The 14830-nt window shown below is 52.6% G+C and overlaps 1 protein-coding gene across 1 annotated transcript in view; it reads right to left on the reverse strand.

Moving 5' to 3' along the window:
* Positions 1-11125, reverse strand: part of TMPRSS13 (transmembrane serine protease 13) — a 31558-nt gene extending 20433 nt beyond the window's left edge. The window contains exon 1 of the mRNA XM_068987968.1: positions 10985-11125. Within this exon, the coding sequence (XP_068844069.1) occupies positions 10985-11125 (141 nt within the window). The remainder of the gene's footprint in view (positions 1-10984) is intronic.
* Positions 11126-14830: the final 3705 nt, after the last annotated feature.

Below are 14830 nucleotides of genomic sequence, written 5' to 3' on the forward strand. Positions count from 1 at the left end.
TCAACTATAGGAGAAGTGATTCATTCATTTAGAGTTAGCACTTTAATCTGTAGTTTCAGAGGAGTTAACGTGCTTTATATGTATTTATTCACTCGATCTTGAGAAACAACCCAATGAGGAGGGAACGCTGTTTATCCCTATCGTGCATCCAGGGAAACAGAAGCAGAGAGTTTGATCAAAACTTGATCTCACATGAGAGTTGCAGAGCCAGGGTGTGAGCCCAGAAAGTTGGGCTCTGAAGGTCGTGTTCAACCAGGAGGCTTTGCAGCCTCTCTAAGGAGGGAGGTGAGAGTTAAAGCAACTGCGGCCAGAGCAGGTGATCCATGAACGCCCGCGCTGTTCCCCCTTGGAAAGCCTTTCAGTTCAGTTCAGTTCGGTCGCTCAGTTGTGTCCGACTCTTTGCGACCCCATGAATCGCAGCACGCCAGGCCTCCCTGTCCATCACCAACTCCCGGAGTTCACTCAGACTCGTATCCATTGAGTCAGTGATGCCATCCAGCCATCTCTTCCTCAGTCGTCCCCTTCTTCTCCTGCCCTCAATCCCTCCCAGCATCAAAGACTTTTCCAATGAGTCAACTCTTCTCATGAGGTGGCCAAAGTACTGGTGTTTCAGCTTTAGCATCATTCCCTCCAAAGAAATCCCAGGGCTGATCTCCTTTAGAATGGACTGGTTGGATCTCCCTGTAGTCCAAGGGACTCTCAAGAGTCTTCTCCAACACCACAGTTCAAAAACTTTGGGTGCACTCAATTTGGGACTGGGAGTTGGTGAGCAGCCAGGGCTGATGGAAAATCTTCGAGCAGCCTCTGGTGGCAGCCATGCCCTGGTCTGTAGGACACCCAGGCCCTATCACCAGATTAGGCCTCCTCTCTCCTCTCCCTGGCCCCTTACGGAGGTCGCCACCTCTGCCTTCTAAGCCCCTGTACGTGTCCCCAGCACAGCAGGGGGAGCTGGGGGCTAGCCTGGCCTAGGGGGTCGCGTCTGCCCCTCATTCTCATTTTTGCTGAAGGTTGACTGAACACCAAGGAGGGCAACGGGGGAGCAGCAGGAAGCGGGGGGAGCCGGGACCTGTGCTCAGGGTCCCTGCACTGGGGGTACAGTCAGCAGGGCTGTGAGGAGGGGATGTGCTCTGGACCTCAGGCTCCTCCTTTTCATCTTTCACCTACCACTGTGCTTGAATGCATTTGACATTATTAGTAAGCAGCCCAGTTACTAAAAAGTCCTGCTTATTAGAACATCAAACTCAAGTCAACACTATCAAGCCTACCAGGCAGGGTTGGTTGTTTTTTTTTTAACTCCATCTTCTAAGAGTCAGAGGTAACGGATTTAGTTACTTCTTTGTTTTTCTGGAGGCTGTGAGATGAATCCAAGAAGGAATGTCACGTCCCTGACTATACTCAGCTTGCCAGGGGCAGGGACCAGGAGTGACTATCCCAGGAGTCACTAGTCCCTGGGGTTCACTGACAGATGTGGGTAAATACACATGGTCCAGATGCCCCGGCCAGCAGAGCAGCGACACACGCGTGTGTGTTTAGGGACGTGAAGAGCACCTGCAGCAGCTGCTGACCCAGATGAACCAGAACTCAAATTTCCTTCCTACCCTCGTTGTCTAGAGGCTAGAGCTCCACAGAACAAAGACAGGTTATGCCCCCGGAAGCCTCAAGGGCATCAGGACAGGAGTCGGAGCAGGGAGAGGAGGTGAGAATATGTGTAAATGTACAATGCCTCTGTTCACAGCACTGGCTTTGGTGTCAGGCAGACCTGGGCCCCAATCCTAGGTCTCACCCGAGGTGTGACTTTGGACAAGCCCCTCAACTTTCCTTTTTCTTAATCTGTAGAATAGGACTAGTCGTCCTGAGGATTCAATGAGATAAAACAGGAAATCTCTGGCCTGTGTCCAGCAGGAAACGGTCATTCCTCTCTCCCCTTGCACTGGCGCACCCAGCACCCACCGTGCTGAGATTTAACAGCCCTGGGGCACGACCAGAGGGCTATAAGGTGGTATGAGTTCATCTTTGGAGAAAGAAGGAACTGGACAAAGACCAGACCAAGGTCCTACCATGGGAGGGACAAGCTCAGGCTGGGTAGGGTCCCGTCCTTCCTTCCCAGCAGTCACCCAAGCCTCAGCACCTGCCCGGGACCTTGGCATGGTGGCATCCCCACTGACCTACCAGGTCTCCGTCTGTGATGCTCGTAATATAAGTTTATCCCCACCTCAGGGGAAATTCCCATAACTCAAGACAATAATATGATAATAGCTCCCAGTGAGTGGCGCTTTAGAGTTTACAATAAACCTGCATATCTGTGGCCTCCTGGGGTCCTCACTCCATCCGTGGGAGGTTGACACATCTGGAAGCCCATTTTGCAGATAAGGAATCCAAGGCTCAGAGCACAGATTGCCCAGAACCCCAGAGTCCGGAACGGCCCCAAACCGGCATGCATCTGAGGCCCCTGCCTCCCTGAGGCTGCAGCCAGAGGCTGCTGGCACATCTTCTCTCTGAACTCCGCACGGGCTGCTTGTTCTGCATCTGTGACGTGGCGTGAGAACCGGGCCTGGGGCCTCGCAGGGCTGGGAGCACCAGAGGGGATCTGGGGGTGGGGCCGGGGATCCCTACAGGGATCTCGACCTTGTGGAACTTTCTGGTGGGAACCAGTGTTGGTCCCAGAGGCCTGTCAGGATCTCGGGTGGAACCTGGTGGTCAGGAGCCCTCCAGAACTCTCGAAGCCGGGTGGTAACTCTGGGAAAGTGGCTTAACCTCTGTACGTCTTGGTTTCCTCATCTGTTCGGTGAGCTGGTCACCCTGCCTCATAGCATTGCTGTGGTGGGTGATGAATGCAGAGTAAGCGCTTGGTGACCATCACGCTTGGTGATGGAGGGTGGGTAGGTGTCTATTTGCTTGTTTGTTAAAGATACTGGGCTTCAGATGGAAAAATTTGTGTTCAAATATGACGACATCCATGCCTGACTGGCTCAGGCAGGCGAGTTAACCCTTCAGAATCTGTCTCCCCACGTGCGAAATGGGACTGACCTTGTCTCCTTCCCCCAGATAAGCGAGGAATCTATACGACAGAGCCCAGTTTATAAATGCTCATCACTGTAACAAATGGAACAGCCCACCAGACGTCTCACTTGATCCCATTTCAACCTCATAACAGCTTTCGTGGTTGGTATTATTAACTCCATTTTACAGATTTTGAAACTGAGCTTCAATGTGGTTGAGAATATGCCCAAATTCACATCTCAGTTAATTGATGGGCTTGGATTCTCACCAGGCTCCCTCAGAGCAAGTAGAATCTGGCCCCAGAGTATCAAGAAGGCCCATAGTAACTTCCTGCATTTCTTCAGGGTTTACAATTTGCAAAGAGCTTTTATACCCTTTATTCCATTTTTCACAAGGCTCTTAGTTAACAAGCTGGACAGAAATTTTTATCTCCAGTTTATACATGAGGAAACTGGGGTTCAGAGGCACTCAAGAGCATGCCTAAAACCTCTAAAAGGATTAGTGGTCTTGGGACTTGATCACAAGCTTCTGATCCTGTTACCCCATCATGAAGGGCAGGAGCTGTGTAAGAAAGGGCTGAGAGGCCTGCAGTGGTGAAGGCCCAGAGGAAGATGGGGGTGGGTAGACCTGGGGGAGGCTGGAGGGAACAGGGGGCGGGAGGCAGAGCAGGAGGCCAAGAGCAGCCATGAGAGGCAGGGTCCCTGTCCCTGATGCTGGCTTCACCTACAGGTAGGTCCCAACTTGCCCACCCTAGGCCTTGACCAACAGGAAGCAGAGATGAGCTGAGCCCTGGGGTCCTGGCAGGAAACCACCTGGGTCCCTCTTCTCTGAGTCTAGAGGGAGGTGGGACCTGTAAGATGGAACCAACCCAGGGGCTTGGTGCCCAAGGAGCCAGGTGGAAGGGTGAGTCATCTCCAGTCAGACTCTTTCAAACTGTTGACTCTGGGCCTCGGTGGCCCAGCACAAAGACTTCCCAGGGTTGGGAGGCAGGGGGTGGGGGTGGAGGAGAAGCTGGGGGGAGGGGAGTAAGAGTGATACCCCAGAAGGGGCTGGACGCCCCAGGAGCACAAGCGCTCTAGTGTCAGACAGGGTGGGAGGCAAGTGGAGAGTTTCTGAGCCCGCAGACCAGGGACCTCCAGGTGCCAGACAAAGTGGCCCATGTGGGGAGCCACCCAAGTGTGTGCCCCTAGCGGGGACAGAGGATGAAAGCGCGGCCCCAAGACCAGAGGAACACAGCGTCAGAGAGGGGCCATTGACTCCGTCTTCCTGACTCCAAACATCACAGGACATGCTAGATATTCTCATTTTCCGGGACCCCCAGAATAGGAGGTTCCATGGCCGTTGACGGCCTGCCACCCCACTTTCCCGGAAGTCCTTCCTGAGGTCTAGCCTACTAGAGCAGTAACTCATTTCCTTTCCTCAATTCTTGGAGAGCAGTTGCTGAGATTCCAGCATCCCTCCTGGAGACCTGACCTCACCCTCAGGGCAGATGCCTTGAGCAGCTGGGGAACAGGGCGGGGAGGAGACTTCCTGCCCTTGGTCCTGGACACAAGGGGTAGAGCCCAGGCCTGAACCGGCCTGACTCCTGGCCTTGGCCCGTGAGCAGCAGACCCAGTAATGGAACTCAGAGGACCAAGGCCCAGGCTCTCCACAACCTACCTGAAGACCAGAGGCTCCTCTGCCTTCCCTGGGAGGTGGGGGGACAGGGCAGAGCCGAAGCCTGGGTGACTCAGTGCTGTTTCCCTGGCTTAGCATTGCCAATCCTAAGGCATTTCTTCCTGTCTAACCCCATCCACCCCTGGCGTGGTCTCTGGGTTTACCCCTCAGCAAATAGAGCTGTGAACCCTCACCCTCTTATGGACCAGGCCTACACCCCAGGTGGCCGCTGCTGCCTGGCTGTGTCTCTGCAGCTCCCAGGGACCCCTACTCAAAACTCATCCAGTCCCCTCAAGATGTTCTGGGGCAGGAGGAGGGAGGCAGGGCCGGGGTCCACAGGAAGGCAGCGGGGATGGGCCAGGGAGAGGGCTGACAAGAGCAGGCCTGGTCCTGGGCCCTGGGGCTCTTTCCAAGCACTTTCCTGGCCAGGAGTTGCTGAGGATTATTATGCCCATTTTACAGACAAGAAAGTAGAGGCCCTAATTATTTGTATGCTTTGCTCAAAGTTGCTCAGGTACGTCTTGTCTAATCGCAGAACAGGGACTGAAACTAGAGACCTGCCCTCTGTACCAACTGCATCCAGGGTAGAGTCACCATGGCTCCTAGGCCAGGGTTTCCTGCTGCAGCTCTGCCCTGGCCCCTCACCTGGTGGGGGATAGGGGTGAGCTAACAAGCCCCCGGGTGTGTCCTGCCCTTGGCCTCTCTGCATCTCCTGCAGGCCCAGCCAGAGGTGCCAGGGAGGCGGGGGGCTCTGGCTGTGCTGAGTGATGTCACAGTCACTCTCAGATTGCTTCATCTCAGCAGTTACGTGGCTGCCGCCATGGACTGTGCCCTGGGCTTTCCGCAGCGACAGTTATTTACCCACGGACGGCAGGCTGCACTCTGTGCGTCACTCAGAGCCCCGGGCAGCACAGGGAAAAGTACCCTTTAATAATGTCTCACACTAGATTTGAGAATGTCCGCCTGCAATAGAGATCCAGACGTGGAGAACGGACTTGTGGGCACAGGAGGGGAAGAAGAGGGTGGGGCGAACTGAGAGAGTCGCGCTGGTCGGTGCTAAGTCGCTTCGGTCGTATCCGACTCTTTACGACCTCGTGGGCCGTGGCCCACAGGCCCCTCTGTCCATAGCGTTCTTCAGGCAAGGATACTGGAGTGGGTTGCCATGCCCTCCTCCAGGGGAACCTCCCGACCTGCATCTCTCACGTCTCCTGGGTTGGCAGTGGGTTCTTTACCACTAGTGCCACCTGAGAAGCCCCGAGAGGGCAGCACTGGCATATATACACAGCCGTGTGCATAACGCAGGGAGCTCAGCCCGGTGATCTGTGATGACCTGGAGAGGTGGGGTGGCAGTTGGGGTGGCAGAGAGGCTTAGAGGGAGGGGGTCTGTTGTTGTTGTTCAGCTGCCCAGTCGTGTCTGACTCTTTGTGACCCCATGACTGCAGCATGCAGGGGGCCGGTGGAGGGGGGATATATGTATACATAGAACTAATTCACATTGCTGTACAGCAGACACTAATGCAACATTGTAAAGCAATTATACTCCAAGTTTTAAAACTAAATTTAATTTTTTTTAATTTAAAAAGAAAAAAAGGTCTACCTGCGGCAACTTGAACATGTCTTCAGGGCCAAGGGCAGGTCCATCAGGGCCCTTCAAGTCCAGCCTGGACTGACTGGGCCTCCCTCCTCAGCCCTAGGCTGTGCTTTAGGCTGTCTACAGACTAGAAGCATCTTGAAATCCCCCTAGTCCAACCCATTTTCCTACTGCTGAGGTCATTAAGGCCCAGAAAGGCAGTGTGACTTGCTGAAGGTCACACAGCCTGCGGGGGCAGTGCCAGAATCAGAATCAGGACCTGACTCCTGTCCTCAGGCTGCTGCCCACCTGCAGGGTCCCCCTACTGCCCACCCCTTAACAAGCTCAGAAAAGGAAAGACTCTTCACTAGCTTGAGGCCCCTGAGGCAATGTTGCTCTTCCAGGGATCCTTAGCATCAAGGAGGTCCGAGGGCTAGGCACCCCAGCACTCCAGGGTAGGCAGGAAGAGGTGGTCCCCAACCCTGTAGAAGCCGGGATACCAAGAAAGATCAGGAGCCCCTTTAACAGCACCTGAAAAGCTCCCTGGCTTGTTGGGAGCCTGTGGAGCCCATGGGCCACGGCAGGGGAGCCTGAACGCCCTCCAGCATGAACTGGACTAGATCAGAGAGGTTCAGCCTTCTTTCCATCCCCACTGCCCAAACCAGGCTTCGTCGCATCTCCAGTACACAGGGCTGACTCCTGCCCTCCTTTCCCTGGACCCGGAGAAACCCCACAGATACAGGGCCTCAGAACGCAGGCAGATTCCCCAGCATCTCCTCCCACCCAGCCCCCAGTACCACCCCCCACCCCCACCCCCCTGCGCCCCCCCCCACCACACACACACACAAGCAATGTTAGCCTAAGGGGCCCTTGGCAGCCTGGAATTAAACTGGGCTCCAGGACAAGGAGCTGGAGCTGTGAGGCGCCCCTCGCCCCATGCACTGAAGGCACCAGGGAGTCTTGCTTCTGTTCTGAACCAGCTCTGTGACCTGAGGGATAACGGCATTCCTTTCTGGAGCTGGCAACTTTACACAATGAAGGGACTGAACAATCAGCTGTTTTCCAGAGACAGACTCACAGACTCTGAGACTGAGCTTACGGTTGCCGGGGCGTGTGGGGCGGGAGGAAGGCAGGAAGGGATAGTCAGGGAGTTGGGGATGGACATGTACACACTACCATATTTAAAATGGCATATTTAAATCCAATATTTAAAACCAATAAGGACCTACTGTCTAGCACAGAGAACTCTGCTCAGTGTTATGTGGCAGCCTGGATAGGATGGCAGTTTGGGGGAGAATGGATACATGTATATGTATGGCTGAGTCCCTTCCCTGTTCACCAGAAACTATCACAATGTTGTTTGTTACTGGGCTGGTATACCCCAATGCAAAATAAAAAATTTAAAATAAATTTAAAATAACAACCAGCTATTTTCAGACAAGTTTCTACTGAGCATTCGAAGTTCCATGGAGACGCCTTGGAATCCAGCTTAGTAAGTAAAAGTCTTCAAGTCCTTTATCCCACTTCAAACAGAGCAGATTAACTTTTCAGTTTGATACAATGGGTTCCAGATAAGATTTCATCTGAATGAAAGGGGCTGCTGCTACAAAGAACTTGAAAATTGCCAGCATGATTGGGAGCTAAAGTTCCTTCTAGTCTATGATGCCTCTTAAACATGTGAAAAAGCTGGGGATCCCTATTAGGCCAGAAGGAAAACACCTTCCTATTCATTCATTCATTCATTAATCAAATAGTTCAAAGAGTATTGAGTACTCCCTACTGCCAAGCAAACAACGTTTGGTTTCCCAGGAACTTGGTTCCTCAGTTTCTCCTTATGTCCCCTCTCTGCCAATGGTGGGGTGTTGACACAGTTCAGAGTTGCTATGAATGGGAGCCCCGTGGGCAGTCCTGGGTACTGCTACCCTACCACAGACTCCACCTGGCATTATCAAGGCCTCCACTTGGCTGACAAAGCCCGGGGTTCCCTGTGCTAGCTTCCGTCATGCCCCAGTCCAGCAGCCTCCCTGCCTGGCTGGGCACCATCCACCCCCATTGTTGCCATACCAAGAGGAAGCTGTTTTGCCAAAACACTTACCCAAGACACTGAAGCTAAGTGGCTATTGTTACATCAGTCGGTCTTCCTGCCCGGCACCCAGGCTGCAGCCCCGTACGCACACACACCCCCACACTGATGCTCACATTTGGCAGGTCACAGGGACAACACGGGGCGGCAAGGCAGGCTGGGCTTGGTGGAAGGCTACTCAGCACCAGTGCCGACCCGGAACCCAGAGGTCTCAGGTAAGGGCTGCATACCTGCAGGGACGAAGGGCAGGTGCCGGAGGTCCTAGGGGGTGCCTACACTTTAGGGTCTAGGGAGTGGCAGAGTCACCTGAGCCTGCCGTCTGCCATCTTGGGAACCTGACAAGCCTCCCGTAGAGAGGCTGCCTCATCCTGGACCAGACTTGGGATCTCCAGCCATTCTCAAGTCCACTGCATCCGTGGTCTTGGAAAACCTGCTCCACTTTAAGTAGACCCAGGAGGGGAAGAGCCACTCTGCAGAGGATTGTTGCTTTATCAGTGGGTCTACTCCTGTCTTTCTTTAATTAATGTGACACTTCTTTTTAAGGATTAAGAATGTGAAGCCTTATGAAAAAACACAAAATACACACTATTTTTTAAGAAGCAACGTGCATCTCCGTGGTGGCACAGCTGTAATTCCTCTCTATGTGATTCCAGAGATGGTCACAGAACCAGGAAAGGGCCTCAGGGCAGTTTGTCCAACCCTCTCGTTTTGTAAGTGGGGAAACTGAGGAACAGAGAACAGAAGATATCTGTCCAGATTTAGAGGAGCTGGGACTAGACCCTAGACAATGACAGTGATGACAATAAATCTTAGCTATGAATATAGGTCTACCTGTATAGCTGTGTCTATCCAACTATGCTAGACACTCTCGTCAAAGAGCCTTATTATGTGAAAGACACTGTTCTAAGACTCCTTGAAGGAGATACTACATTGGTTCCATTTCACAGATGAAGAAACTAAGGTACGGAAAGGTTAAGTAATTGGTTCAAAGTCACAGCTGACCAGGAACTCGGTCAGTGTTCTGTCCACCACACCCTACAACTTCTCCTTTGAATACAAAGAAGCTCTGAACCTTCTCTACCTTCTTTCCAAGATTCCCCTGAAATCCCGACCAGCTCTCAGAGAAGCTTCATCAGGCTGAAGTCCAGTGGCCACCATCTTTCTCACTCCTCTATGGAGCTGATGGTCAAAAAGTACAACGCATCTTTCTAGACAGAGTCCTCAGGGAGAAGGCACAGCCTTGGATGCTCAATTACTCCCACTCTGCTCTTAATCAATTTCATTTGTATTAAGAAACCCACTGCAGATAAGATTAAAACCTGCAGGAAGCTCTCTCTGTCCCCCCGTCAGGCTCACAATCTTGGAGGTGCCACTTTAAATAAGGGGACAAATCTAAGAACCCTAATTAAGGAAGCAATTGTTCAGTTCTTTCATTCCGAGGTAAGTTAGGACAGCCTCCCAGAGTGAACATGGCACCTGCCACACATGCGCCATTTATCCATCAATAATGAAAAGCTTGCATCCATCCTGTGCTCCAGTGACCTTCCATGTTGGTCCCTAACTCTGGAGAGGTGAGCTTCCTAGCAGGTATCACCCACTCCCGTCACCCTGCCCCAGGGACTGACCCTTCAGATAGCTTCTGTTCTAGGAGCCATGAAGTTAGGTTCCCAGCAAGTTATCAAGGAGCATGACCCATGGCTGAGACCATGGGCTCACTTTCCCCGTACCTCAGACAAAACTCCCTCTGCATTCCCCTTACTGCTCACCAGAGGCTCCGATGACCCCCAGAAGCCTAGGGTCAAATGACCTTGGTGAGGCAGAGACATGAGCCAAGAAGTCCAGAGCAGAGGGCAGGAGAGAAAACCCAGGACAGAAAAGTCAAGAAGGAGCTGGAAAAAAATGGCAGGAGAGATGATGGCAAAGTGTGCAGAAACACTTCTGGGGTTCAGAATGGACCACAAGCCCACTGTCAACCAGGACATAGGCTTCCGTTCCAGAGGTGGCCCATCCTTCCCCAAGTCCTAGAGTCTACCACACCAGTAGAGAACAGGAGAAGGTGGGGATGCACAGAAAATAAGACCCAAGGAGAAGTTGGAGCACAAGAGGAATGTCCCTCAAAAAAAGAAAGCTGAGCTGAGGAATCGTTGAACAAAAGCTTTGGAAGCCTTCAGATGTACATGGCTGGCTTTCCACAGAGGACAGTTGGCTGCTCTCCACCACCAGAAGCAGAAGAGGAAAGTCACCTTGGTTGTAGCAGAAGGAATCATGGTTAGACATAAGGAAGCACTTTCCAAGCGTGATGATTATGGAGGCTCAAAATAATGACCAAGGGAGGTTGAAAAAGCCCCTTGAAGATCTTAAATGCACATAGAAAGTCACCTTTTCCAGGATGGTTTAGTGAGGAAGTTTCCCAAGATAACCTTGAAGCTTGGTGAGAATGCTATTAATAATTTTTTGTGATTCTCAAACCAGCTAAGACTTCCCAGGAGCACACACACTGGCTGGGGTTCTCAGAGACCACAGAGTGGGAAGCCGGGATCCAGCCACAGAGCCCAGGGGCTGCTTCCTGACCAGTCTCCAAATCCCATCAGCTTCTCCTCCCATGCAGCCCCTTCTAGGAATTGTGATAAAGCAGGCTGCCCAAGTAGCTGCCAAGTAGCTCCTGGGAAAGGCACCTTCAATTTCCTATGAAACCCAATGCGCACACGGGTGCCCGTGCCACACCTAGCTGCCAGACCCATCCCTGCTTTCCCGGTGCTAGGAGGTTCTGGCCCGAGGTCCCCAGACGCACTCACCCGGCAGCTGTCCCCTTCCATGGTCTCCCAAGGCCTGAAGCCTCCGGACTCAGCTGGTGTCGAAGGGAAGATCCATGTTGGCCTCTGGCGTCCCACGCATGTAGGGAAAAAGGGGGTTGGAACTGAGGGCCGCCCCCCCACACCCCCCCGCAGCTGGGCGGGGAAGCTGGTTGGGACATGTGAAGTAATCCCATGTATGAACAACAGCGCAGAACTAGCCAGACCTGTCCCCTGCCCCTCCTCCAAGGCCTCCACAGTTACTCAGCAAATGCCAAATACCCGGAGGATGAAGCTACCTTTATTCCTAAAGCTGCCCCCACAAAGTCAGCTGTTAGGGAGAACAGGGGTTCCAGATTGCCTCTTTCAGAAGAGGATTCTGGGAGACAAAATGGCCCAAAATGTCCTCACAGCACCTGTGAGGACGATCTTAGCCTTGCCAACCTTGGCTCCTAAAACAGGTGCTTCTGAGCCCTCTGAGGTACGATCCTGTCCCCATGGGGCTTGGTCAAGCTCAGAGGCCCACCCATGGCAGGACAGTGTGAACCTTCGTCTGCAAGGACCGCATGTCCACATCTCAAATCAGGACATGTGGTCTGGCAAAAACAATTTTTTTTTGCTTATTTCTATAAAAACGCTAAAGGAAATGAAAATCAAACGGCTTCTAATTATGCATATAATGAATTGCCTCTATTGAAAACGATAAAATGTTATGAAACAAGACATCAAAACCAGTGCAAATAAAACATACAAATGTTTTGAAGGGAAAAGGTTCCAAGAAATCCTAGGCTGACTCATGGTTCCATACCTCTGCCCTATACTGTCAAAAGAAGTCGAGTCTAAAGAAACAGAGCAAGAGGAGCCGTGAAGGGCTGCTTAGCACCTCCACACCCAGCTGAGCTGCTGAGAACAGCGGAAGGTGAGCTTCAGGAAGAAGCTTCCAGACTCTGAGTATCTGGAGCACAAAGATCATAGAACTGCAGATCTTTTAGAGCCTGAAGGAAGCTGAGAGTTCATCTAGTGATTCAATCTCCTCACTTTACAGATGGACAACCTGAGAGCTAAGAGCCTGAGGAATCTGTACAAGTCACATCTAACAAACAATAGCAACAGCAGAAATAATAATAAGGTGCTGGGCATCCTACCAAGTGCTTTACATATAGCGATGCGTTTAATCCCTACAACAATCCTATTCACCCATCCTTCACTCATTCATTAGACAAATATGTGTTAAGGGCTTCTTACGTCCCTGGCACCATTTTAAGTGCTGGGGACCCAGTAAACAAAATAAGTAGCATTTGGGGGGTGGGGCAGACAAAAATAATTTTTAAAATAAACAGATAGATAATAATGATGGTGATAGATAGAAGATACAGTGTGTTAGAAAGGGGAGAACGTCATAGAGCAAAACAAGGCAGGGAAGGAGATTGAGAGGGCTGGGGAAGCAAAATCACAATTCGAAACAGGAAGGTCAGGGAGGGCCTCAATGAGGGGACATTCAAGCAACAACAACGGATGTGACTACTATTGTCTCTATTTACATACAGGAAAATGGAAAGTCCTAGATCAGATTGGAAACCATTGGCTCCAAAGGTGCTTTGAGGGAAATCGAATTCAGAGGCAGAAGGATGGAGGAGAGGTATTCTGGAGGGCCCAGGCACAGACCCCAGGGGTCTGCAGATTTGGGTGATTTGGGGCATCACTGCCCTGGCTCTCCAAAAGAACTCAGCTTTGGCCCCATCCCCTTCTCCCTCCCTCCACCAGCCTGCCATGGCAGGGGGACTCCTCCCACATGGTTATCCATTCCCAAGGAGATGCCAAATTGTGCCTTGTCTTCCCTCTTTCCTAGGGAGGCACCTACCCCGACTCAGACCACCAGGGACTAAGGCTGGAGACTGGCATTGGGCCTTTCCTTCCACGCACCAGACTTGAGGACCCCCACTCTGTCCCCCAGGCAGACCACTGGCCTCCCAGGGTCACCCTTAACTTCACGTCATTCCCTGAAGGTCCCACCGGCCTCTGATAAGAGCTCAGGATTGGGGTCCTGGGCCAGCCTGGGGGGATGGGAATCCCACCTTGGAGATAAAGGCCAGCTATGTGAACTTGGAGGTTTTCAGATTCACTCTCTGGAAGACTGTGGTGACTCGTCCACCCCCAGAGAATATGTCCAGCACTGTGAGGCTCTGGAGAGATGTTGGTTGTATTTCTTGCTCTGTTCTTTGGGTCCATCAGAGACACAGGTTGTCTCAGCATCCTTGCTGACCAAGCCTTAGGACCCACGTGGAAAGCTCCACCAGCCATTGGTTCAGTTCAGTCAGTGCTGATGGCTCAGCACCAGGCCCCACAGTAGCTGCTGGGGTGAGGGTGGCAAAGAACAGAAGGGCGGGACCCTGCCCGGGGTTGGGGGAACATGACATGTGCTGGGGCTGCGAGGAGGCGCTGAGGGACACTGAGGCTTGAAATTCTGCGCTGGTAGTTTTCCTTTTTCCAGACGGGTGGGTGCTAAGCTGGCCTAAGGTCTGGACTCTCCCGCAACAGAACTGGCCTTGGGGAAGACCTGCCTCTGCCCTCAGCTTCTGCACTGTCTTGTCTCCACAGAAGGAAGACACCTGGTCACACCATCCTCAGTTCTCTCCGACCAGGGACCCGACCTTGACCACTTCCCACCCAGAGGCAAGCAGTGAGACGGACCCAGGTGTTCATTTGCTCCATTCATCTCCACTGCAGTGGGGACCCCAGGCCATCCGTAGCCTCGTCCTTTCCTGCCTCTGGGTCATTTTCCTTCAGGGTGGAGGAGGTTTCACATAAAATATATCATCCATGCAAACAAGCAAGTGCCTCAAGGCAACCCCAAGAGCGTGAAGAGTGACAGAAATCTCACTACTATTTTGAGACTAAACTCTTGGCACTCCGCTTTTCACGGCTGCTCCAGGCGCCACTACCCAGGTCCTTGCGAGCTCCTTCCTAGGGCTACAGATTGGGAACCGAGGCTCTTAGCCATTCTATTTGCACCTGTTTGCCAATGGTCCTAGCTCCTGAATCCTTCAGCAGCCTCACTCCCGAATTTCTTCCTCGCTTCCTCCGTGGAAACTCTGAGTGCCCGCCCTCCTAGGCACCCCACTTCTGAGCTTCTCCATCACTCAGAGCTCTGCAGAAGGGTTTCCCTTCAGGTCTAAGGGAAGCCAGGACACACAGACCACATACTTAGAGGCCAGGCAGAGAGGAGTCACCCTCAAGGGAGTAAGTCACCAGGAGAGACTCCTTGGGTCAAGACAACTGCCCCACCCCAGAGTCTGTACTACCCCCACCCAGGCCCCGCTCCCCACCCCCCAGCCCCGAGTCCAGCACTCTCCCTGAGTCCAGACCAGCAGGGCCACTGGCCCGGATCAACACCAGGTACTTGGCTAAGGATGCTCCCAGATAGTATAAGGGGAGGCTGGATAGAGTGGGGGTACTTTTTTCCAAACCAAGAAGAAACAATCCATGTGCCTAAATGATGTCCCTGATCCCAGCTGGCCCCTTGGGTAGCCTGAGGAAGACTGGTGGGGGGCTGCTGGTGGGGCACAGCTGAGGCTTCCCAAGTCCTACAGGTAAGGGGCCTCTTGGCTTGAGTAATGGGGAGGGCAGAGGGAGGAAGGCCGGGCATACCTAGAAAAGAAAGGTGGGCAGGAAGCCTGAGAATGGCCAAAGGACCACCTGGTGACCCCACAACTGAGTGCCTCGGAGGGT

This window comes from Capricornis sumatraensis, chromosome 16 (assembly GCF_032405125.1).
Source record: "Capricornis sumatraensis isolate serow.1 chromosome 16, serow.2, whole genome shotgun sequence".
Lineage (NCBI taxonomy): Eukaryota > Metazoa > Chordata > Mammalia > Artiodactyla > Bovidae > Capricornis > Capricornis sumatraensis.